The sequence below is a fragment of the Natrix helvetica genome, assembly GCF_964273705.1.
Source record: "Natrix helvetica genome assembly, chromosome: 1".
In the NCBI taxonomy this organism is placed as follows: Eukaryota; Metazoa; Chordata; class Lepidosauria; order Squamata; family Natricidae; genus Natrix; species Natrix helvetica.
In genome coordinates, this window is record NC_138548.1 from 11147001 (window position 1) to 11171516 (window position 24516).

Genomic DNA, 24516 nt, shown 5'->3' on the forward strand with positions numbered 1-24516 from the left:
TATTATTATTATTATGTAATAATAGTGAGATTCACAGCCTTTGGGGCTGGTTGGTAGCTCAGCTTTGTACAGTTCTTTTAATTACATTTTAACCTCCTCCATGCCAACTGTACATATTTAACTTTTTATTGTATTTTGTTATATTCTGCATGGACTGTACACCGCCCCGAGTCCCTCTTGGGAGAGGGGGCGGTCTAGAAGCATCAAATATAAATATAAATAAATAAATAAATAAACAGCTCGAGTCCTAACCAAAGACCTAGGAACTGCTAAGGTAACATCGGAGGATATAAGTTGTTCCAAGTATTATTATTATTATATACTTTATTCATTATACATGAAACTCAGCCAACTGAAAATTCAAAAATGCATTACAAATATTATTGACTGGTGCTAATGGTTGATACGGATTGCTGCCAGCGTCCCAGGTATCAACCAAGTACCTTCTTAAAATATACGATGTTCCGAGTAGCGCAGTTTTTTGCAGTTCCGCTGGTGTTATTGCAGGAAGCTGCAATTTGTGGATGTATCTTGTAAAATTCTTGGACATGGTGCCAATGGGTATCACTGTTACATGCTTCATCCATAGCCATGTAGTTTCGATGGCCAGGTCACGATATTTCGTGATTTTTTCCAGTTCTTTTTCTTCGACTCTGGCATCTCCAGGAATAATAATAATTATTATTATGTGGTTAATCTTTGGTGAGATTCACAGCCTTTGGGGCTGGTTGGTAGCTCAACAGCTCGGGTCCTAACCAAGGACCTAGGAACTGTTAAGGTAACGTCGGAGGATATAAGCTGTTCCAAGTAAGGTGGTTTTTTGTAGAGTCAGAATGTTCAAGTCAGGTAAATTTAGAATTTTCAAATAGCGAGGTAGCCCTTTAGGTATTGCTCCAAGGGCTCCAATTACAATTGGGGCAACACTCGATTTCTTTTTCCACAGTCGCTCAACTTCAATTTGCAAGTCCCGGTACTTTGTGATTTTTTCTTGCTGTTTATTTTCAATTCGTGCATCTCCAGGTATTGCAATGTCAATGAACCAAACTTTTTTCTTTTCTATTATTGTTATGTCAGGTGTATTGTACAAGTTTAATCTTTCTTTCAGGGCTTTTGAAACATGCACACACACATCCCCCCTCCCCCCCCCCCCCCGGTTCACTTCTTTCTTTTTCAAAGATAAAAAGAATTCCAAAGCAATGAGACAGACAGGTTTGGGAGGACCCGGGTGGGTGGGTGGTCTGTTTCCTGTCTTATGCGGCCGCCATCCCTGCCCTTGCTGTGCGCAGGGGGGGGAAGAGGGGGAGCCCCCTTTACAAATAAGATCAGAGCTCCGTCTGGGGGCCTGTCCTGGATGTTGGCGGCTGCTTATGTTGGTTCGTTTGATTTTTATTCCCACCCTCCTGTTGCTATTTCCTCCCTGGATGCTTTTTTCAAAGCCGTCTGACTCCCCTACACTCATCTCTCCTCCTCCCCATCCTTTCCCAATTATCCATCTCCTCCTGCGTCTTTCCACCCCCAGGATTCTGGCCCTGCACATATTTGCACACTCCCCCTCCCTCTTGTACACAAACACTCCCCCTTCTCTCTCTCTCACCCTCCCTCTTCTTCTCTCCCTCACTGTCCTTCCCTCTCTCTCTTCCTTTCTCTCTCTCTCTCTCTTTCCCTTCCTCTCCATCTTTTGCTTTATCCCTCTATTTCTCTCTACCTCTCTTCTCTCTTTCCCCCTTCCTCTCTCTCCCTCACTGTCCTTCCCTCTCTCCTCCTCTCTCCCTCTTCCTTCCTCTCTCTCCCTTTCCCACTTCCTCTCTCTCCCCCTCACCAACTCTCTCTCTCCCCCCCTCTCTCCCTCATTACCTGTCCCTCCCTTTCTCTCCTCCCTCTCTCTCCCTCTCCCTCCCTCCCCCTCTTCCTCCCTCTCTCCCCCTTTCCCTATCTCTCTCCCGCCCTGTCCTTCACTTTCTCTCTTTATCTCTCTTCTTCTCCCTCCCACTCTCTCCCACTCTCTTACTCTCTATCCTTCCATTCCCCTCTCCCTTCCCCTCTTTCCCTTCCCCTCTCTCCCTCTCTCCCTAGTTTCCATACACTGCTTCTGCTTGTTCTACCCTCAGGTGCCTTGGAGAATAGCTTGACTCCCTCTTTTTTGTGGCAACCCCTGAGATATTGGAAGACTGCCATCATGTCTCCCCTAGTCCTTCTCTTCACTAGACTAGCCATGCCCAGTTCCTGCAATCGTTCTCATAACATGACCAGTCCTTACATCTACAACCATGGCAGCATCCCCACAGTCATGGGATCAGAATCTGGGCACTTGACCACCAGCATATATTTACCACCATTGTGATCCCTTGATCACTGTTTGTAATCTTCCCTACTGGCCTCTAACAAGCAAAGTCAATGGGGGACTTGCTTAACAACAGCAGATTCACCCAGCAACTGCAACAATTTGTGTAACAAGTGTGACAAAAAAGGTCATAAACCCGGGTGTGACTCACTTAACAACCACCTCACTTGGACATGTGCAGAGGCAAGGAAATTACTGGACTAAGATAAGAGTATGGTTAAAGAAAATGTTACAACAAGAAATAGAATTTAGACCAGAGATATTTTTACTAGGTATTATCCCAGAGAAATTTAAGAAAAGAGGATACCTATTTGGTTCTACATGTAACTACAGCAGCAAGAATCATATTTGCCCCAAATTGGAAATTAAATAAACTACCAACTGATGAAGAGATAGGAAAAAAGATGAGATTGTGCAGAGATGAACAGGTTGTCACTGAAAATAAAGGATAAAGTGGAATCGGAATACTTCAAGACATGGGGAAGATTTTATGATTGGCTAGAGAAAGCAAACTAGGAAAGAAAGTAGGAAGAAGATACAGAACCCAGGCAATGCACTGTTATGGAAAAGGAGGGAAGAAGGGGAAAACAGAAAAGAAAAGATTAAACACATAAGTGTTCTGACCAACCCCACCCCACCCCACGCCTGTGAATAAACCAGAACACAGGCTTGGCTGTTTGCTACTGTTTAATTACTGAGATAGTGAATCCTTTGGCTGAGGGCCCAGACAACTCACGTTCAATAGAGTAGCTCTGCAGCAACCCAGATAAGTCAAATGAAGCCACGCAGATAGTCCAAACGAACAGACACTGCTAGAATACACAGATAGATTTTCTTAACTACTAATTCGAATGGTTGTTTCCTGCAAATGTTCCCTCCCAACGCCTCACCTATAATCTTAATCATCTTCTGTGAGTCTGCCTACTGGAGTTGCTGCTTCCGTTTCTCAGCCCTTCTCAATCTAGCATCAAGGACAAACTGCCTTTGATCCTCCCCACTGCTCCATGCCTCAGGCGCCTCCTGGGGGCCAACCAGCCTCTCTGATCCCTGCTCTGAGTCTGAACCCTGCACAGGGTCCTCCACATCGTCCAGGGCAGACTCATATGGTTCCTCGCTATCCGAGTCCATCAGCAGCTCAACCGGATCCTGCTGGGCCACAACACATAAGTATATATATAATAGAGAGATACAAAGAGGTGGGGGGGATATAAATAGGATATCTTAGCGAAGGTAAGGGAACAAGAAAAGATACCAATTATATTTGGGTTTGCCGAAATACCATCCCAAGGAAACATAAACGGAGACCCGAAAGAGACACCTATAATAGTAGAAAAGAAAGAGAGAGGAGAGAATGAAAGGAAGATGGGGGAAAGAAGAAAGGTAAGGAGAGGAGGATGGTAGGGAGAGGAAGAGAAGGAGAGAGGATAGGTAGAGAAAGAGGAAGAGTAGGAGTAGGAGGAAGGGAAGGGAAGAAGGAAGGGGAAGGAGAGGAGGAAGGAAAGTAGAGAAGGGAGGGAGGGAAAAAAGAAAGAGAAAATGAGGTGGCGTTACAACAGGACCAAGGGATGGTAAACAAACTGCATACCTATAACGTATAAAATGGAATAACAAATGTATAAGAATGACAAATGTAAAGAAGAAAAATAATTATGTGAATGTATACTTAAAATGGTATGTAAGAGAATAAAAAAAGATTAAAATGTTCTGGCAAAAAAACCAACTATCTCACTTAGCATCAGAAATTCTGACCCCACTTGTCATAAATCAAGGACTCCCTGTAACCCGTTGCTTTGTGCTAAGCAAGAGTACTGTGGATACTGTTTTTTTGTTCCTTTCCTTTTTGCTTTAAAGGTTTGGAAGCAGGAAATACAAAGACAAATTGTCCCAAAGGTGGTTTTTTTCAAGAGGCAACTGGTTTTTCTTTGAAGACATTTTGCTTCTCATCCAAGAGGCTTCTTCAGCTCTGACCGAATGGTGGGAAATGGAAGGATTTATATTTTTTTGCAGACAGCTGGCCATTTGCATCCTTGGAGAGGACACAAATAAACCTCCAGAATGGCCTCAGCAACTCTCTAAAAGGATGCAAATGACCAGCAAGGAATATAAACCCTTCCGTTCCCCACTCTCCAGTCAGAGCTGAAGAAGCTTCTCGGATGAGAAGTGAAACATCTTCAAGAAAAAACAAAGGAAGTCCAGCTGCCTTTTGAAAAAAAAAAGCACCTTTGGGAGAACTGTGTCCTGGATGACTGGGAATCTCCATAGATATAAAAATAAACATTCTTCTAAACTTGAATTTGTTTTTTCTTTCTTTCTTTCTTCTTCGCAGCCCGAGTTGCAGATTGTCTGCTGCCCTAAAGCCGGGTCTCCTCCATTCTACCCATCCACCTGTAGCAGATCACTTGTAGAACAAGCTTGCAATCAAACCAAGAAGAAGAAGGGGGAGATTTCTTGTTCTTTTTTCTTCTTCTTTTTTCCTTTCGTCTGGTCTTTTTAATGTCTCAAACCCAAGGGGGAAAAAAATTGGACGGTGACTTGCACCCACCTGTGACCTCCGTCAACGCGACTTCCTCTCCCCCGAAAGAGGCTTAACTCTGGTTTTTTGGATGGGATCCAGCCTCCCCTTTGACTGCGATGCTGTGTGTGGCCCAGATATTCCCGGATTCTTTCTGGGGATTGCATTGGGGAGCAGGGATTGGAGGAGGGGGGGGAAGAGGCAGTGAATGGTCTTTAAAGAATGATGATGTCCTTCATGCAAGCTCTTTTTCTACCTTCCCAGGTGTGTTTGGAAAATTTGCAAGCCATCAACACGCACTTTATGTAGTAGACTACTGTTATATTATATATATAAATATATATATATATATATAATGTGTGTGTGTGTGTGTGAGACTGTGTGTATATATATAGATATATAGATGTATATATATATATATATATATATACATATGAGATATTTTTCGCTTTTTGGTCCCCCGTCCCTTTCTTTATTTTTCCTTTGCAATATCTCTTAAAGACTTATTTATCCGTTATGATGCATTTGAAAGGGCGGGGATGAAGGGACAAGAACCCAAATGAGTATTTTAAAATGAAAACATGGGGGAACAGTCTCCCCATTCCGTTCTGAATAAAACAAAACGCACATACACACATACATACACACATACAAAAAAAAATCTGCATGCTGTTTATAAGGGCTGGAGCAAAGGGAAAAGTGTGCTTTTCTGGGTTTTTTTTTCCTTTTTTTAAAAAAAAGAAAATAAAGATTCAATGGAGATATGGATTCTACGGTGTTGGCTTTGTGGGGAGCCTTTTCTGTCTCTAAGGAAGAAAGTGCGGGTGTGAGAAAGGAGCATTTTACCTGGAATTGTGAATTAATAATTCTAGAGTTGGAAGAAATCCCCAAATTCATCTAACTCAACCTTTCGCAAAACCAGTTAGAGCAATGTTTCCCAACTGTAGCCATTTTAAGGTGCATGGACTTCAACTCCCAGAATTCCCTAGTCAGCCATACTGGCTGGGGAATTCTGGGAGTTGAAGTCCACACATCTGAAAGCCTCTGGCCAGGGAGTTCTGGGAATTTTAATTCCACACATCTTAAAACATGCTGGCTGGGGAATTCTGGGAGTTGAAGTCCACAACTTGCCACAGTTGAGAAACATTGCTGTAGAAAATACTGTTTCTTAGCAGCCTGCTGATAACTTTGAGTAGTTATTAAATGGAAGGAAGTCAGAAGTAACTGCTTCCCTACTAATTCCATCTCATAGGTCTTCTACTGTCCTTGAGCATTGCAAAGGACCAAGATCTACAGGGCGATCTGAAGACGCATCTCCTAAAACACCCTATAGCATTTTCCAGATGCAATCTGGGGGAGGGGGGGCTTCTCTTCTCCATAATTTTGCAATCTCCAGTTATTTGGGCAGAATGTTTGGAGCAAATTCTTAAGGAGTACTGGAACTCAGTATATATACAGAATTGGTCTTCCCAAATCATAAGGATGGTGACCCTCAACTCAGTAATGTCCTAAGGTACCCATTGATGTCTGGCCGCAGACCATCACATTAGTTGAGTGAAGGTTTGCTATTTTCGAAATCCTGGTTTTCCTCTTAGGAATCCATGCATCCTTGTGCTAGGGACTTACTATACAGTAAGTAGCAAGATAGGGACACGGTGGCTCTAGCTAAGACGCTGAGCTTGTCGATCAGAAGGTCGGCAGTTCAGCGGTTCAAATCCCTAGCACCGCGTAACTGAGGGAGCTCCTGTTACTTGTCCCAGCTTCTGCCAACCTAGCACGTAAAAAATGCAAGTAGAAAAATAGGAACCACTTTGGTGGAAAGGTAACCGCGCTCTGTGTGCCTTCAGCATTTAGTCATGCCGGCCACATGACCACGGAGACGTCTTTGGACAGCACTGGCTCTTCAGCTTTGAAACGGAGATGAGCACCGCCTCCTAGAGCCAGGAGAACCTTTACCTTTACCTTACCTTTAGTAGCAAGATTTATGTTGTGCAAGTCCATATCTTAAGGAAAATTGTGTGGTGCTGTCAGTACAACACTGAACCACAAACTCTCCAATCGCATTTGGTGTAAACTCGTGCAGCTTCCATCCATAGGCTCATAGAATCTTAAGGGTAAAAGGGACCTCAGTGGTCTTCTAGTTCACCCCTTGCTCAATATGGAGACCATCCTGGACAAATAGTCCAATTTTTTTCTTAGACCTCCCAGCGATGGAGCACCCACTTCTGAAGGCAAACCACTGACTAATTGTTCTGTCAGGAAGTTTCTCCTTAGTTCATTGACTCTCCCTCTGACCTGCTTCCATCCATTCTTTCTTGTTTCATACAGTTTACCCCAAGCTCAATTCCAACTCTTGAACAAACCTTAGTTAAGCATGGTATATATATATATATAAACCCAGCTTCTGTCTTTTGAACACCCAGGTTAGCTTGGTCAATATATATCTTCTATATATATATAAATGGTGCTCTGTGTGTGTGGTCTGCATGACTGGAACACCTCGAGCAAACTTGGTCACAGATGACTTACTCTCTGGAAACAAATACTGTGGGGGTAAGACATCCCTTAGGGGGCAGTGTTCTGTTAAGATATAGCCTGTTGTGCCTTAAAATGGCTTCTACTGTACTGCTGTAAAATGACTTCTACTGTAGAGCAGTGAAGTTGCCATGGTAACGGCTTCACAGTACTCCACAAGGGGGCTCCCTCTGGTAAAGGGGAAAATCCAACATTAGAAATTACGTTTGGTCTGGACATTTTCTCCCTATAAATTAATGCCCTGGCAACGCCGGATTATCAGCTAGTATATATATTAGAGCTGCATGAAATGTTCAGAGACATTTGAGTCACCATGAAGCTTAACAGAAGTTTGAATCATCACCATCTTCTCATTCCGGCACCTTTTAAAACCCAGAAAGTTGGCTGAAAAGATGAGCAAAGTCATCACGACTTGAAATGGCAAGTTCCAATTGACCAAGGACGCCAAATCGAGTGGGATCCCGCATAAGAGAGTAGAAGACTGCAATAAAATTCAAAAGGATTTAGAGGGTTTTATTGAAATGGGCTGAAAGTAACAATTGAATGTTAACACAAATGCAGAGTTTTATCACTTTGGAAGCAAAAATCCAGTGAACAGAGAGAACTGGGGCAATACCCCAGCTAAGTCATGGAATATGTGCTTGGGGGGGGGGAGAGATTTTGGAGTACTAGTTGACCATGGAGTATGAAAAAATGGATGATATGGATGCCAGGAAAGGAATGATAGACTTGGGCTACATTAGCAGAAGTCTATAAATTCCAAATGACAAACAATAACGGGAAGTTATTTAGGAAAGTCCTGGGTGGGGTCAAAAAAATCAAGATGGCCGTTCTGGTCCGATTAAAGTTATTTTTTTATATGCGCAACACAGGCAAATGTGGAGCTTTGATGGCACTGTCATAGCGACCATCTTGAGGTTTTTTAACCACACTTTGCAGGCCCTTCCCCTTTTAATGGCTTGCTATGGTTTTAACAGGCCTCCCAATCCTCACAAAACTCTTATTCAGTGGAGGAAATGTGTAGCCTAGATGAGCAAATGCTTAAACAAAAACAGGAAATAGCCCTCTTCAAATCTTTGAAGGATATCTGGTAGGTAGGCCAACCACGCCCGCTTGAAGAGGTGCGGACTTCAACTCCCAGCATTCCTCAGCCAGCCTGCATTCATTGCTGCAGCAGCAGGCTGGCTGAGGAATGCTGGGAGTTGAAGTCCCACAGGTCTTGAGGCCGAAGGCACCAGCCTGAAGATGGCAAGTGGGACCTCGTCGAAACGTCGCCAAGATACTCTCAGTCTTACATGGGAAAAGACCTGAATTGGACAGGGAAACCCATATCCCACAGACAAGATGACTATGGCTGTGTTAGTGGGCTGGGCAGCCATCGTCCAAGGTGCTTTAATCTGAATTTTTACCCATGCAGGATGGAGTTGAGCTTGTTCAGAAATCAGGCCCAATCCTGCTTCCTCCAGACCCCACAGGTGTTTTTTCATTCTTATTTCCCTGGCCAGCCATGTTTCCTTCCTAGGGAAGCTTGACTTGGTTCTCCTGCTTGGGCAGTGGGCTGTACTAGAAGACCTCCAAGGTCCCTTCCAGCTCTATTCTAGATATATATTCACCTGCCTCCCTGTTAGAGCCCAACAAACTAGGATGTCCAGCTATTTGGGGGGGGGGGGAGGCCCAGGTCCTGCTTGCAAGTTTTGCAAAATGGTCTGCTTGGTTTGCTCAGGAACTACAAAACTCCAGAGATGGAAGGTCTACATGTAATGATCTTCAGGGGAGGGGGAGAGCTTTAGGTGATCTATCTTCGAAAATCATATTCCTCAACCCTAGTGGCTTGAAGATGGGTGGACTTCAACTCCCAGGATTCTGGGACTTCAAGTCCACCCACTGTCAAGTGGCAGAGGTTGGAAAACATTAGTAAACATTAGTAAATAGTAACAGAGTTAGAAGGGACCTTGGAGGTCATCTACTCCAACCCCCCTGCTCACGCAGGAGACCTGTACTAGGGATTTGAACCGCCAATCTGCCCACCTTTCTGATTGACAAGCTCAATGTCTTGGCCATTGAGCCACCTACCACATCAAAGTGCCATTATTTGGAAGGGTTGCAAATAAGTGGGAACATGACTTCAAATCCAACCTGCACAGGTGGGGCCCAGAATGGTGGCTCTAGGTGACAGCAAACCCCAATGAATGGGAGCTGCTTCTATAGAGGCAAGATGAATCCATTTTTAAAAAGAAAAAAAAAGCAATTGCATTCCTAATCCTATCAGGCACTTCCTCCCTAGTCTGGGACTGCCAGACCCAGAATTCCCAGCCCCCTTGGAAAGAGGGCACCGGATGGTAAATTTTCAGGTCTTCCATGTTGTTGGAAACATGCATTTTTCCACCCACGGTGATCTGTCCATAGCCGGGTGTTCCTAAAAATTCGCCCATACAAAAGCAGGCAGAATTTCAACTCCACTTCTCTGGCTGCCATCTTAAATTTTCTGATCACACCGAAGAGTTCTAGGAAAAGTCCCCCCTTTCTATGGTTTCGAAGTACAGGTAATCCTCAATTTATGGCCAGCCACTTAGTGACCATTCAATAGTATGACTGGCCTGGAAAAAAGGAGTTACAACCCTTTTCCAAAGGTTGGACCTCCACCCACTGGAAGTTACTTTCAGTTTTGAGCAAAGCCACCTGACGGCGAACAATGGCTTCGCTTAAGAAACACTGTATTTATCTTCCGACTGACACCTTTGCTTAAAAACCACCGCAAAACGAGGTCTATAACTGGATCAGTCAAATGACTAATCCGATTTAAAACTGTCGTGACATACCACTATAATGGGCAGGTTCCATTACAAGCCATCCTTTCGAGCCTCAAATTGTCGTTGCTAAACAAAGCAGTTGTTGAGTGAGTTTGGCCCCATTTTACGACATTTCTTGCCGCCACTGTTAAGCAGACCACTGCAACTGTTAGTAACACAGTTGTAATGTGTGGCTTCCCCGTTGATTTGCTTGTCAGAAGGTTGTAAAAGGGGATCGCATAAAATACAAGAGTCCAAATTTTGATCAACGTGCCCAAGGGATGCTGCAACGGTTCAAAAGTGTGTAAAATAGTCATAAGTCGCTTTTTTTCGGTGATGTTGTAATTGAATGTTCACTAAACGAATGGTTGTAAATCAAGGATTACCTGTATGGTCATACGTCAAGGACTACCGTATTTTTTGGAGTATAAGACGCACCAAGATTTTGAAGAGGCAATTTTTTAAAAAAGGTTTTTGCACTCTGCAGACCTCCCAAAAATGGCCCGTATTTTGACAAAAAAAGGTCATGCGTAGCCTTTAGGAGGCTTATAGCGTGTGCCTGGGGGCGGCAGGGAGCAAAAACAAGCAAAAAACGGCCCATTTTTCACATTTCTGCCCTCCCCAGCCCCCAGGAGCACTCTGAAAGCCTCCTAAAGGCTATGCATGGCCATTTTTGCAAAGGGGGAGGGGTTTCTGGAGGCAATAATGCTATATTCAGTGTATAAGACACACCCTGATTTTCAGCTTCTTTTTTGAGGGAAAAGGGTGTGTCTTATACTCTGAAAAATACGGTACCTATAAATGCTTCCATGCCGATAGGTACACCCAATAGCTTGGCGGAAATACAGGAAGGAAAGGAATATGAGCGCGGCCTTGGATTAATTTCCAAAATGGGCTTTCAGAGCCCCCCCAAAGAGAATCAGTTCTTTGTTGGGGGTAGAAAACAGGGGCTACATGAGTGCCCCCAAAGTGCCATTTTTGGACCTAAAACAAAATAGCTGCCTAGAATCAAATGGATGCTTCCAAAGGAGATGACCTCCTGCTCTTTCAGCCTGTGGCATCTTCGAAGCACCGAAAAAGACGCAAAATGGAACCAGAGGCCTGTTTTGATGGGCAGAACGAGCCCTGCACAGCCCCAGGAAATGGGATTGTGGGCACCGTCTTCCCTTGGCTAAACTCTCCGTAAGATCTCGGTCAAGGGGCCAGCCCTGCAGGCCCTCCCAGGCAAATGAGGTGCTCCGAGACCACTTCTTGGCACATGTTTTTTAATCAAGTCCATTTTCGAAAGAGGTTTGTGGTTTGCGGGTCTCGCGTGTGCCACCACGGGGCAGTTGAGTTGGGGGTGGGGGCTTTGTGCTTACCACAGCCGAGCCCCTAGCAAAAGGGGGGGGGGTAACAGCCGAGGCAGATTCGAAACATAAAGAAATTGTACGTTGGCGTGCCAACACACCTACATGCTACATGCTCAAGCCCCTCACTTTCCCTCAATTGTGGCACTCATTTACAAAATCAATTGCACACACACACACACACACACACACACACACCAAAAACAGCTTTGGACCCGCGCGATTCCAAACTGGAGAAGCGGAACGCATCGTTCCCTTTTTTTTTTAACCTGACATGCGATTTTTAAAAAAGAAAAAAAAAATACCTTCGCGAAGATCTGAAGCTTAAAGACAGAGAAATAGGAGTGGCATTCAAGATGGCAGAAAAATTATATATATAAAAAAAGAAGATTTAAAGTGGATATTCTTTTTTTTTTTTTTACGGATTGCCACAGGGAAAAGGTTGTTTGGAAGGAGGGTGGGGTCGAAAGGAAAATGGGGGGGTGAGATGAAACACCCCCCCATCCCCACCCCTTTCTTTTCTCCCACCCATCACTACTCCGCCAAGATTAAATTAAAAAGCCAGGCCAATAAATAAATAAATAACACAGGAAAGGTTTCCCCAGCCCTCGCTTAAAAGGATTGCCACGAAAGGAATACCTGCCCTGGGGGGAAAAAAACCCACAAGCACACGGAAATAAATAATAACAATAATCGAAAGCAACACCTCTTTTGCATATAGATGGAGAAGGGGAACTTGTAGAATAAGGAATAAGGTTAGAAAGAACTGGGGAAAATGCTAGGAATAATCCCATCACCACCAAAAAGCAACGATAATATTCACCACTAGCCCAAGAAAGGGGTCGACCGGTTGCTAAAACAGAGCCTTCTGCGGCTTTTTTTTTTTTTCAAACCAGTCCAGAAGAACCAGAAACTGGGTTCGATCTCTCGGCTTCCTCCCATCGCCCCCAAATGCGACCCCCGGTCCTTTTTTGTATCAAAGCAGCAAGAACCCCCCCCCCCCCCAAAGCAAGCGATAGCCCTGCGAGGTGGACAAAACAGGATGATTGGAAGATGCAGAATGAGCCATGGAAAAGGGGGGGGGCTATGGGGGGTGGAAATGGAACCATAGGTGGAGGGGAGAAACCCCCCCTCAAGCAACAGCTGGAAAAGTGTGAAAAAACGAGCCTTCAAAAAATGCTAGAAAGGTGAGTGGGAGGGAATGGAGAGAGAGAAAAAGAGAGAAACGAGAGAATTGTGCTATTCGCCCTTCAAGCAGCGTGCTTTGTTTCAGTGAGGCCCCCTACCAGCCCCCCCCCTGCTCACATCCCCCCCGCCACCCCCATCCTGTCCAGGAAGTGGCCGATTCCTCCACTCGAGAAAATGTAAACTCTTCCACACATCACACCATGCAAAAAAGGTGGAGAAACATCCATCTGTCCGTGGGCTGAGATAGGGGAGCCTGCCCCGCCTGCAAGGCGAAGCCGGCCCCTCCCTCCACAAGGACCCTCTTGCCAGCAGTGGGGGGGGGAGGAGGACAGGTTATTGCTTGTAAAAAACCAGAGAGAGAGAGAGAGAGAGAGAGAGGTGTGCACGGGGAAAGGTGGAAGGAGCTGAAATTATCTGCTACAACCAGCTCGTAGAGTGTGAGGTATGTCAGGCCTCCGGTAAATTTGGGGGCTGTTTTCTCTTATTATTATTTATTATTTATTTATTATTATTCTTGAGAACGAGCCCCTGAAAACTTAAAAACTTCCTGGCTGTGCAAGAGATAACGCCGACTTTGGCAAACCTGCTTCGAAATGGGGGGAGAGATTCGGTTGAGCTCTCCCCTGTGCCCACCTCTGGATCTAACCAGAAGGAAGAGAAGGCCCTTCGGCTCTCCAGCGGACACCCTGCTCTCTTTAGACACCCTCCGGGAAAAAGGGAAGGTCTCCCCTCTTGGGATGTGCTCCCCCCCCCCCACCTTCCAGGCCCCTACTGGAAAAGCATGGATGGATCCAGCCCCAGCTTCCCCAGGTCCTCAGTGGACTCCGTCTTCTGGCCAGAGAGACAGGGATCTCCACTGGCCAAGTCTTCAGCCCTGGACCTTCTCAACCCTCAAGGGGACCTCCAGGTGGGGCTTCCTGGTACACAGCGGAAGGCTGACAGAGCAGGAGGGCATTCCTCGATCTGCTCCGCGCTCCCGGGCCCCTGGAGCACCCTGCATCCCGGCTGGCTGGCAGGCCCTATATGGTACCTCCCTCCCAGCCCCGGGGCGAGACAGAGAAAGGGTCATCCCGGTGCTTCCCCTTGCCACTATTCGGGGCTGTGCTCAGGGGAAGCCCGGGCGGCCACCATCACCACACACTCTAGACTCTCTCGTGGTTTTTTCAAGGGTGTGAAAAACATGTCCTCCAGCCCCCCCGCGATCTTGTCCAGGAGTTCTGTGCCCAGCCCTGGACACTGACCGCCTTCGAGGCAGTCCCGAGTGTACGGGTCAGGTCCCGTTTTGGCCTCCTCCGACGGTTCTTCCTCAATCATCTGGATCTTCTCCCCCGTTTCTGTCGCGGGTGAGGCCACCTCCTCGTCCCCAGAGCTGACAATACGTGGCAGAGTGCTCTGGTAGCGGCCTTCCAGGGGGTAGTTGACGCTGTCGCCCCGACGCAGGGGGGTCCGGTGCCTCTCCAGAGCTGTGGGGTAGCGGACGCCTGGATCACTGTACTGCTTGGTACGCTGCCATTGCTTCCTCAAATGGGTCCGGGAACGGTGTTTGGCCCGCAGAGGGGATTCATCGAATTGGGGGTCGTGGCGGACAAAGGCGTTGAAGAGCGCGTCTGTTTTTTCATCGATGCTGTAGTCCCGGCGAGGGAAGGATTCTCGTGCGGGGAACATCTGTCCATACGGTGCCCAGAGCAATGGACTGGAAGGGAGGAGACCTCCGACAGCGCCAGCTGCTTCCTCCTCTTCCTCCTCCTCTTCCTCCTCCGCTTCTGGCGCCTGTCTCTCAAAGCTCTCAAAGATGGTGGCCTTGCGTCCAGCGCTGGTGAAGCAGAAACGTTTCTCCGAGGCCGTCTGGTCTTCTCCTACTCGGCCACTGGGGGCTTCAATGGAGGCATAGCCGCTATCCATCTGCAAGAGTTTACGGGTCCCGGCTTCCAACTCAACGCTATCCTGCTTAGGTTTCGCCAAGGACCTGTCCTCTCCGGCTTCAGCCTCATCGGCCAAGGAGGAGGAAAAACTTGGTAGCCCACCGCTCGAGGAAACGCTGTCCCCACCATCACTAGGCGCTGAGTCCTGATCGTTGCCCTTCTCTGATGAAACACACTTTTCTAGCGATGCCCGTAGGCTCCAGATGTCGTGATAAAGGGGTGTGGGCTGCTGTTCCAATGGCTCGGGAGGGGTGGGGCTGGGTGGTTCGGAAGACGCTAACCTGTAGCAGAAAAAAAATACACTTTGCCTTTAACAATGACACAGTATTTCTTTCTTTGCGCACAGACAACGGAATAATAATCAGTGTCAGACCTGCCCCAACTTGGTTCTTTAGGCAAGAAAAACCCTCGACTCCATGTTGAAAGGTATACAGTACTTTACTAAAACCAAGTGAAATACAATATAGCAAAGCCAGAACTGATGTTCGCCTGCCAGAGTTTCCCGGTTAACTTTCCCCCATCTAGTTCCTCCCCTCCACTCGTCCCTTTTTTGTCCAACTGCATTTGAATAAATTGTTTTGGGAACAGTCTCTTCAATGGTAGACTGGGGGTCAAAAGACAGAAACTCACTTTAACAATGTCCTGCTGGATCAGGGTTGGACTAGATGACCTCCAGGTCCATTCCAGCCCTGGCTTGCTGTGCTCTTTCAAGGTATCCTCTGAAGCTGTGTCTAATGCCAGGTTTGTGGTCCTTCCTCCCTCTCCTTTTTCCCTCCCTCTTTCTTTCTTTTCTTTCTTTCTTTTGCAGCACCCCCACCCCATCCCGACCCCATTTTTGGCCTAGCAGGCCTCAGGGAAGCTACTTCTGCTGACTGCCGGCTGCCTGCACTTTGGCAGATCGAATCTCACCAGGCTCAAGGTTGACTCAGCCTTCCATCCTTCCGAGGTGGGTAAAAGGAGGACCCAGATAAACTGCTTAGAGAGGGATTTAAAAAGCACTGTGAAGCGGTATATGAGTCTAACTCAGGGGTGTCAAACTCGATTTCTTTGAGGGCCGCCTCAGGGTTGTGTTTGGCCCTAGGTAGGTGTGGGGCTGTGGCCAGAGTGGGCGTGGCCAGCTCGATGGCACTCGTGTTGGTGGGGTCTCAAGCACTCTCAGCGAAAACAGACTCCCGAGCTCCGTTTTCGGCTGCGACGGCTTCCTGCAACCCTTTGCTAGCGAAAACGGAGGTGGGGGGGAGTCACCGTAGCCCTCACGAGCTCCATTTTCATTGGCAGAGGCACCGTGGGCCGGTCCTTTGTCATTTTTAGGGCGGCCTCGTAGGCCAGATCTAAGCAACCCACGGGCCGGATGCGTCCCCCAGGGCCCGAGTTTTGACACCCCTGTTCTAAGTGCTATTGCTTCAGTGCATCGCTGGGCGATCAGAAAACTGGACAATAAGCAGGTGGCCTGATCCAGCCTCTTCTCCCTTTCTCATCTACTTCTGGAGATCCAGCTGTCATCCCGAGACAGACTGATTCAACCCCACCCCCACCCCCTTTTAAGAGAAGAAACGTGGCGGGAAGCAGATAATTGCCTCCAAATCTATTTTTAAATTACGTGGTTGGTGGTGGTTGTTTTTTTTAAAGAGTACATTAGCAAGGAAGAGGTAAAGCATCTGGTCACTATGTTCATCCATTATTCAGGTTTTTATCCAATAAACAGAACAATCTTCGCATTCAAATCCTAGCTTCCCAGCTCTAGCAAGCCAGCTCGGGGAAAGAAACTCTGCGGTACGTAGTCAATCCGATCCCAGCATTTTCAGTTCTTAAAAAAATAAATAATAGTAATTCAAAATTAGGCAACAGTGACGGGAAATAAAAGTCGTTTGGCGAAGGTTTTAAGAGAACTGCTGCGAACAGAGTCTCATTTAAAATAGCTTCCCATTTAAGTCCATCTATTATTTAGGACGACAAAGGGTTGAAATATTGTTTGATCTTTAAAAGAAGGACCTCAGCAAACACAACACGCAGAGGGAAGGAAAAATTCCTGCCATCAGCACTTAAAAACTCATCGGCCGGAGCTGGTAGGCAGCCATTTTGTCAGGGCCCTGATGTTTTATCCTCTCAACACCCCAATAACCAAGGACTCCGAAACCCCCCTTCAGCTTTTACTGATTAATTGGAACATTCCCAAGGTTGAATGCCACAAGAGTATTATCCCCTTCACCAAAAAGAGCTCCAGACAGTCCTCAATCTTATGGCTACTCATGTAGCGAGCGACCCTTCCAAGTTACGACGGCACTGAAAAAAGTGACTTATGACCAGTCCTTGCTTTTAGGACCATCATTCCCCACAGTCATGTGATCAGGTGCTTGGCAACTAGTTTCATTTATTTATTTGTTTATTTATTTTTCGGAATATAAGACGCACCTTCCCCCGCACTCTTAAAAGAGGGTGAAAATTTGGGTGCGTCTTATACACTGAATGTAGCCCCACCCATCCACCCTTTGGCCTCTGCCTCCCAGCAATTTACCGTGTTGCAGCAAACAGGGAAAATGGGGCTGGCGGAGGCTGCATTAGGCTATAGAGATCCCTGCAGCCTGAAACAGCTGATGATCAGGAGGCACTCTTAAACTGAAAGTGAAACTTGCTGCTTGCTCCACAAGACAAATTGCTGGGAGGCAGAAGCAGATTTTTTTCTGCTTCTTCTGCTAATCAGGCTGTTTGCTGTTTGCTGCAAGGTAAGTCAATAACTATAAATGCCTATAGCCGTAATGGCGAACATATGGCACGTGTGCCATAGTTGGCAGGCGGGGCCATTTGTCAGGGCACGCAAGGTATTGCCCTGTCAGGTGGCCAGCAAGCATGCGTGAGCTGGCCAGCTGACTTTGGCCTTCTTTTGAGGCAATTTTTTGCCCTCCGGAGGCTTCCCTGAAGCCTCCAAAGCGCGAAAAACCAGCCCTACGAGCAAACCAGAAATTCGGGAACGGACTTCCGGTTTGCTCATAGGACTATTTTTCTCCCTCCAGAGCTTTCAGGAGGCTTCCCTGAAGGCTCCGGAGGGCAAAAAACGGCCCTATGGACAAACCGGAAGTGACTTCCAGTTTGTCCATAGGGTCGTTTTTCGCTCACCGGAGCCTTCAGGGAAGCTCTCCCCTCCCAGGAGCCTCCATGCTGCCCGGGCTAGGTAAGTGCAGGGACTGTGCGGAGGCTTGGGGAGCAGGGAAAACAGGCATACCGGATGTTCTGGAAGTCCGGAAACGGGTCTGTTTCTGGCCTCCGGAGGCCAGGGGAAGCGGTTTTCACCCTCCCAGTAGCTCAAGGAAAGCCTCCAGAGCCTGGGGAGGGCAAAAAACACCCTGCCCCCACTGTAGTTCAGCAGGCCAACTAGGCCACGCCCTCCATGGCCACGCCCATCCAGCAATGGGGCAGTGAACTCATTGCTGCAATTTTTGAAGCCCACCCCTGGGGTCATGTGTTCACCATTTGCAAACTTCCCAGCCGGTTTCCAACCAGCAAACTCAATGAGGAAGGCCAGATTCCCTTAGTGACCAGGTGATTCATTTAACAACTGCAGTGATTCACTTAACTGTGCAAAAATGGCTGCACAACTCGCTTAACAATTGTCACTCTTTTATTTTACGTATTACAAGTAGTCCTCGACTTACGACTAGTTCATTTCGTGACCGTTCAAAGTTGCATTACTAAAAAAAGTGACTTAGGACCGTTCTTTTCACACTTACAACCGTTTTGGCATCCCCATGATCACGACGATTTACATTTGAATGCTTGACAACTGAACTCACATTTATGACCGTTGCAGTGTCCAGGAGTCATGTGATCCCCTTCTGCGACCTTCTGACAAGCAAAGTCGATGGAGAAGCCAGATTCACTTAACAACCGTGTTATTAATTTAACAACTGCAGTGATTCACTTAACAAACGTGGCAAGAAAAGTTGTAAAATGGGGCAAAACTCACTTAGCAAATGTCTCAATAACATAAATGTTGGGCTCAATTGTATTCGTAAATTGAGGACTACCTGTATTACTTTTATACACCTCACTTAGCAACAGAAATTCTGGTCCCAATTGTGGTCACAAGTTGAGGACTTCCTGCAATTTCTACTCTGATTTTGTTTTTCCACTCCACAGCTGCCAATTTTTTCTCAACTGGCCTCTTATTTTCTGGGCCCTCCATACACTCCACTCCACTCCACCCCCTTCCCACTTATCTACTGAAAAATACCTGCCGAGAGATAATGTTGGACTGGCCGGAGCAGGCAAGAACGGTCCAGCCACGGGCCGGAAAACCACGTCGTCCGTCCGGGCAATGTACTGGATAATGTCCGTCTGGTGAGGATCACGATCCTGGTCCATGCTTTCACTGGCGGCTCGTTGTCGCTGGAACTGGTGACGCTTGGGGGACCCTGCACGGAGGGAAGGAAGAGACAGGCGCTGAAGCGTAGGTGAGAGTCATATTTTTCCGAAACTTGTTTCGTTATTTTTGGATAAAAGAAGTGGAAAAATCTGTTCCCCTCCTTACGAGAACTCCTATACACAGACATGGAGTTTGTATTGATAACTAGCCGATAACGTGGTGTTGCCCGGGTTTTTATTTATAGGGGGGAAATGTCCGGACCAAACGTAATTTCTAATGATGGATTTTCCTCCTTACTAGAGGGAGCCCCTTTGTGGAGTACTGTGAAGCCGTTACCATAGCAACTCCACTGCGCTGTACAGTAGAAGCCATTTTACGGCACAACAGGCTGTATCTTAACAGAACGTACACCCCGAGGGATGTTAGGGGTGTCTTACTCCCACAATAGTAACTGTATAACATTAGTAACAGTACCCTCTTCCAGAGAGTAAGTCATCTGTGTACCAACTTTGGTTGAAATTGCTCGAGGCGTACCAGAGTTATGCTGGAAACCACATGTACACACACAAACACACACACAGAGCCATTTTTATATATATAGAAGGAGAATATTTGTAGCTCGTGGTTGAAATGAGGGGTGCTTGCAGTGGTGGGTTGTAGGCGGTACGCCCTGGTACGAGTGTACTGGTGCCTGCCGGGAGCACTGGGTACCATTCCAGTACAGTGCTCCCGAGGGCCCACCCGCCCGCCTAAGCTCCTTACCTGTATTTGAGCTCTCCGGCACTTCCGCACACATGCACGGAGTGCGATGCTCCACCGAGCAGCTGGAGCGTCACGGAGGCATTGCGGAGATAAGGATGCATGCGTGCATGCGTGCATGTGGGGGACGCTGGGCCCTGTTGCACCGTACCGGTTGCACCGGGATACGGAACCCACCACTGGGTCCTTGGTGCTCTCTGACCATGGTTATATTTATGCAGACGTTTCCTGACCCAGCTGGGTAACATCATCAGTGCTAGTAAGAGGAAACCCCACTCCATTGTAGCGCTGATGGTGTTACCTAGTTGGGTCAGGAAACGTCTGCAAGAAAACAACCAAACTCAGAGAGCACCAAGGACCCCTCAGAGTTGTTATTCCTTCAGTTCAAGCACTGAAATATCCATTTGTCCCTGCAGTGCAAGGTAGAAGGTGCTCCTGTTCCAGGTTTCAATTCAGGGACCAGCAATCTTTTGGACAGCATTACGGGTCCTTGACTTACAGCCATTCGTTTAGTGACCACTGAAAGTTACATCGGTCATGAAAAAAGTGACTTTTGACCATTTTTTTAAACTTACGACCGTTGCAGCACCCCACAGTCACATGATCAAAATTTGGACGCTGAGAAAAATTTACAGCCTGTATTTATGACCGTTGCAGAGTCCCCGGGGTCGTCGTGTCATCCCCTTTAGCGACCTTCTGACAAGCAAAGTCAATGGGGGAAGCCAGATTCACTTAACAACCACGTTACTAACTTAACAACCTCGCTGGTTCACTTAACAACGGTGGCAAGGAAGATCGTAAAATGGGGTGAAACCTCACTTCACGACAAATTTTGGGTTCCACTGATTGTAGGTACCAAGGACTAGCGGTATTATTATTTTGGAGTGGGCGGGGGAATAAATGGGAAATACGATGCAGTATCACACAGTTGAGAAAAGGTGGAATCTTTCTCTGGTTTTTAAGGAAGTGTTTCTCTACTCTGAAGCCTTGCGATAAGGTGAGGGTTGATATGGAGCTCTGGAGAAGCCCATCTTGCTGGGAAAGGTGGAAGGAAAGAGAAGGACCTTCGGGAGCCCTTACTGGAAGACATGAAGGCACCAGTAGGGACAGATTCTCCAGGGGGACTGTCTAGGTCAGGGGTGTCAAACTTGATGTCAACTCGCAAAGTATCCCTGGCCTGCTCTCGAGTTGCCATAGGCAAGGGGGGGAGAAGGGGAACTGACGGAGCAGCACAGCAGCCACAACCAGAAGCACATTCCACGCATATCTTTCTCAAGGTTGTCTCCCAGGTTACCTGCATAGCCGGAGGGGCGTGATCTCTACAATCGGTAAAAGTGCTCCATTGGAGAATGTGATTTATGACACACGTTGGGGGGAGGGGGGGAAAACAGGGTCATACTTGGGCCGTAAATTACAATACAATACAATACAATAGCAGAGTTGGAAAGGACCTTGGAGGTCTTCTAGTCCAATCCCCTGCCTAGGCAGGAAACCCTATACCGTTTCAGACAAATGGCATGGGGTCAATTACATGGGGTCAGAGCTGGCTTCACTTGGGTACATGCCATCATGTTGCTACTAAGAAACAACTGGATCTCTTTTGAAGCTTGGCTCCAGGCTCATGATTTAATTAGGGCAACCATTGGAACCCTGGCACTTGATTTAATTGAGGGCTGCATCAGGGTTGTGTTTGACCTCAGGGGACCAACGTGGGCGTGACAGGGTGGGCGTGGCCAGCTTGGCATTACTCATGTCTGGGGCACCGGTGGTAGCCCAAGTGCTTTGCCTGCAAAAACTCCCGAGCTCTGTTTTAGGCTGCGATGGCCTCCTGCAACCCTCTGAACAAAAATGGAGCTTGGGAGGGCTGAGCTTCATTTTCACTCACAGAGACACCATGGGCCATCCTTCGCTGTTTCCAGAGCAGTCCCATGGGCCAGATCTAAGCACCCTGCAGCCTAGATCCGGTCCCCAAGCCTTGAGTTTTGACATCCCTGGTCTAGGTGAATGCCCCCCAAACCTTTGGATGCTACAAACCAGTGTTTTTTTCTGTTTCGCCCACTACCTGAATCTCGCACGGACACGGATGAGGCTTCACTCATTTGCACAGCCTGATTCCTGACGGGACATAGTCTGCTGCCAGTCCATTGTTCGGGGGTTGGAGACCCCCTGTTTTTAGATCACTGTTTCTCAAGGTTGGCAACTTGAAGATGGGTGGACTTCAACTCCCAGAATCCCCCAGCCAGCAATGCCAAATATTGCGGTGGCTGAAAGATATCAGCCTGGCCACTCTCCAAGCCTGATCAAGGTTGGTAATTGTGGACTATCTTGAAAGACGGCGGGGGAGGAAAAACTGCTGGAGAGGAATTCGTTGTAAATTAAATAAAAGGGGCTTATTGGGACGAGGATTCGGCTTTGTGCTGCTGGGAAAGGCTCAGTCAGAACAATACCCACCTCTCGTATCCAGACTGGATGCCCGCTGGCTCGTTTCCAGTTTCCACTTCTTGATACGGAAATAGGGACTCGCTCCTTCCAGGCTAGCGTGACGGCGCAGGCGGGTCAGGAAATGAAGGACGGTGCCCTGGGGAGGTGCTGAGGTGGGCTCCTGGGGAGGAGCTGTGGCTGCTCCTTTGGTGGACTTGGCTGCACTGCCAGACTGTGAGAATGGAGAAGAGGAAAGGGTTAGTTATGCCCAGGGCCCTGTCCATGCCAATATAGGTAAACCTCAACTTACAACCACGATCAGGACCAAAATTTTTGTTGCTAATTAAGGCGGTCGTTAAAGAGAGTCGCGCACAATTGTACGACCTATTCTCACCCACGGTTGTGAAGGAAATCAGCGAAGCCGCTAAGCGAAGGCGGCTTCGCCCGCCGACTTTGCTTGTCGGAAGCCGTCTGGGAAGGTTACCAATGGCGATCACAGGACCCTGGATATACCGTCATAAAAACATGCCAGCTGAGCGGTGCCATTTCACCACCTTTCTTGCCACGGCTGTTAAGCGAATCGCGACAGTCGTTAAGTGAGTAACACGATGGTTAAGGGAATCTGGCTTCTCCGTTGACTTTGCTGGTCAGAAGGCCGCAAAAAGGAATCACGCGACCTCCGGGACGCTGCAACGATCATAAACCAGTTGCCAAGCAAAATCGGAATTTTGATCATTTGTGCAAAACAGCCCAAAGTCACTTTTCTTTCAGTGCCGTTGTAACTTCATAAGTCACTAAACAAATTGTTGTAAGTCAAGGAGTTGACTGATACACACAACGGAGCCAGTGGTGGGTTCCTACCGGTTCGGGCCAAACCGGTAGTGGTTGGGGGGCCTGGATCGGCAGAACCTGCAGTGACCCACGCCTGCCACGCCTCCGAACCGGTTCCCCGGTTGGCGTGGCATGTTTTCTTTTTTCTCTTCATTTTTGAACCATCTGCGCATGCACAAACCTATTCATGGGCAACTTCGCACGCGCGCAGAGCTGGAAATTGCACGCATGCCCCGAACCGGCAGTAATGCCCACCCGTGAACGGAGTCCCAATTTGACGTTGCTGAGTGAGAAATTTATTGAGTTTTGAACGTTCTTGCCACAGTTGTTAAGTGAATCCCTGCAGTCGTTAACGTAGTAACACGGTTGTTAAATGAATCTGGTTTCCCCATCGACTGTGCTTGTCAGAAGGTCGCAAAAGGGGACCGTGGGACCCCGCACCACTGTAACCGTCATAAATATGGAGCAGTTACCAAGCACTTGATTTCTGATCACGTCACCCTGGGGACCCCGTAACTGTGGGAAATGGTCATATAAGTCACTTTTTTCATTAAATGAAGTGATGTTAGACAACGTGTATATGCAATTTATACAGCCCTCCTTTTGCACTGTATTGAGCGAACCTACCGCAACTCCCTCGCCCGAGTCGGAGGAAACAGAGGAAGCGGCTTCAACACTGGAGTTAAAAGTGTCTCCTGGGAGTGTTGAACTCGAACACAGACCCCCATGGCTGGTCAGCGCCGTCTTTGGCAGGGGGCTTCCAGTTGGCTGTTGAGAAGGACAAAGAGGAGGATGAGGAGGCAGAAGGTAGCCAAGTACAACCCAGTAACTATCCATCCAGCTTTTGGGGCATTTGTTGGGCAAAGTGGATCAGTGGAACAGCTTGCCTCCAGAAGTTGTGAATGCCCCAACACTGGAAGTCTTTAAGAAGATGTTGGATAGCCATTTGTCTGGAACGGTATAGGGTTTCCTGCCTAGGCAGGGGGTTGGACTAGAAGACCTCCAAGGTCCCTTCCAACTCTACTATTGTATTAAAGTGTCTGATATCCTAACTCTCCCTTGGAAACCCCATAAACTTACATCAAGTATTTTCTTACCTAAAGCTCCTATTGGATGCAATTACATATACAGGAAGTCCTCGACTTACAACAATTCCTTTAGTGACCGTTTGAACTTACAACGGCACTAGAAAATGTGATTTTCACATTGACGATCATTGCAGCGTATCCCATAATCACATGATCAAAATTCGGAGTGTCCCGGGGGGGGGGGGGGCAGTGTCATGTGATTCCCACTTTGCGACCTTCCAACAAGCAAAGCCAATGGGGAAGCCAGATTCACTTAACAACCGTGTTACCAACTTAACGACTGCGGTGATTCTCTTCAAAACTGTGGCAAGAAAGGTAATAAAATTGGGCAAAATGTCTCACTTAGCAACACACATTTTGGTCTGCATTGCCATAAGTCGAGGACAATAGATAGATAGATAGATAGATAGATAGATAGATA

General features: G+C 47.3%; 2 protein-coding genes across 11 annotated transcripts in view; one reads left to right on the plus strand and one right to left on the minus strand.

The window, feature by feature from the left end:
• Nucleotides 1–24516, plus strand: part of STK11 (serine/threonine kinase 11) — a 608695-nt gene that overhangs the window by 111881 nt on the left and 472298 nt on the right. For 7 of the 8 annotated variants that reach the window (XM_081959551.1, XM_081959548.1, XM_081959549.1 and 4 more), the window contains one exon: nt 4668–5615. The gene's annotated coding sequence lies outside the window, so the exon portion shown is untranslated. Of the gene's footprint in view, nt 1–4667; nt 5616–24516 lie in introns of those variants that run through there. The other variant, XR_014175894.1, reaches the window with a different exon arrangement.
• The window catches only part of CBARP (CACN subunit beta associated regulatory protein), a 28408-nt gene continuing 16755 nt past the window's right edge, over nt 12864–24516 (minus strand). For 2 of the 3 annotated variants that reach the window (XM_081958772.1, XM_081958773.1), the window contains 4 exons: nt 23635–23775; nt 22207–22408; nt 18865–19045; nt 12864–14917 (listed from right to left, as the gene is read on the minus strand). In XM_081958772.1, the coding sequence (XP_081814898.1) occupies nt 13804–14917; nt 18865–19045; nt 22207–22408; nt 23635–23775 (1638 nt within the window). In that variant the 3' untranslated portion in view covers nt 12864–13803. The remainder of the gene's footprint in view (nt 14918–18864; nt 19046–22206; nt 22409–23634; nt 23776–24516) is intronic. The other variant, XM_081958774.1, reaches the window with a different exon arrangement.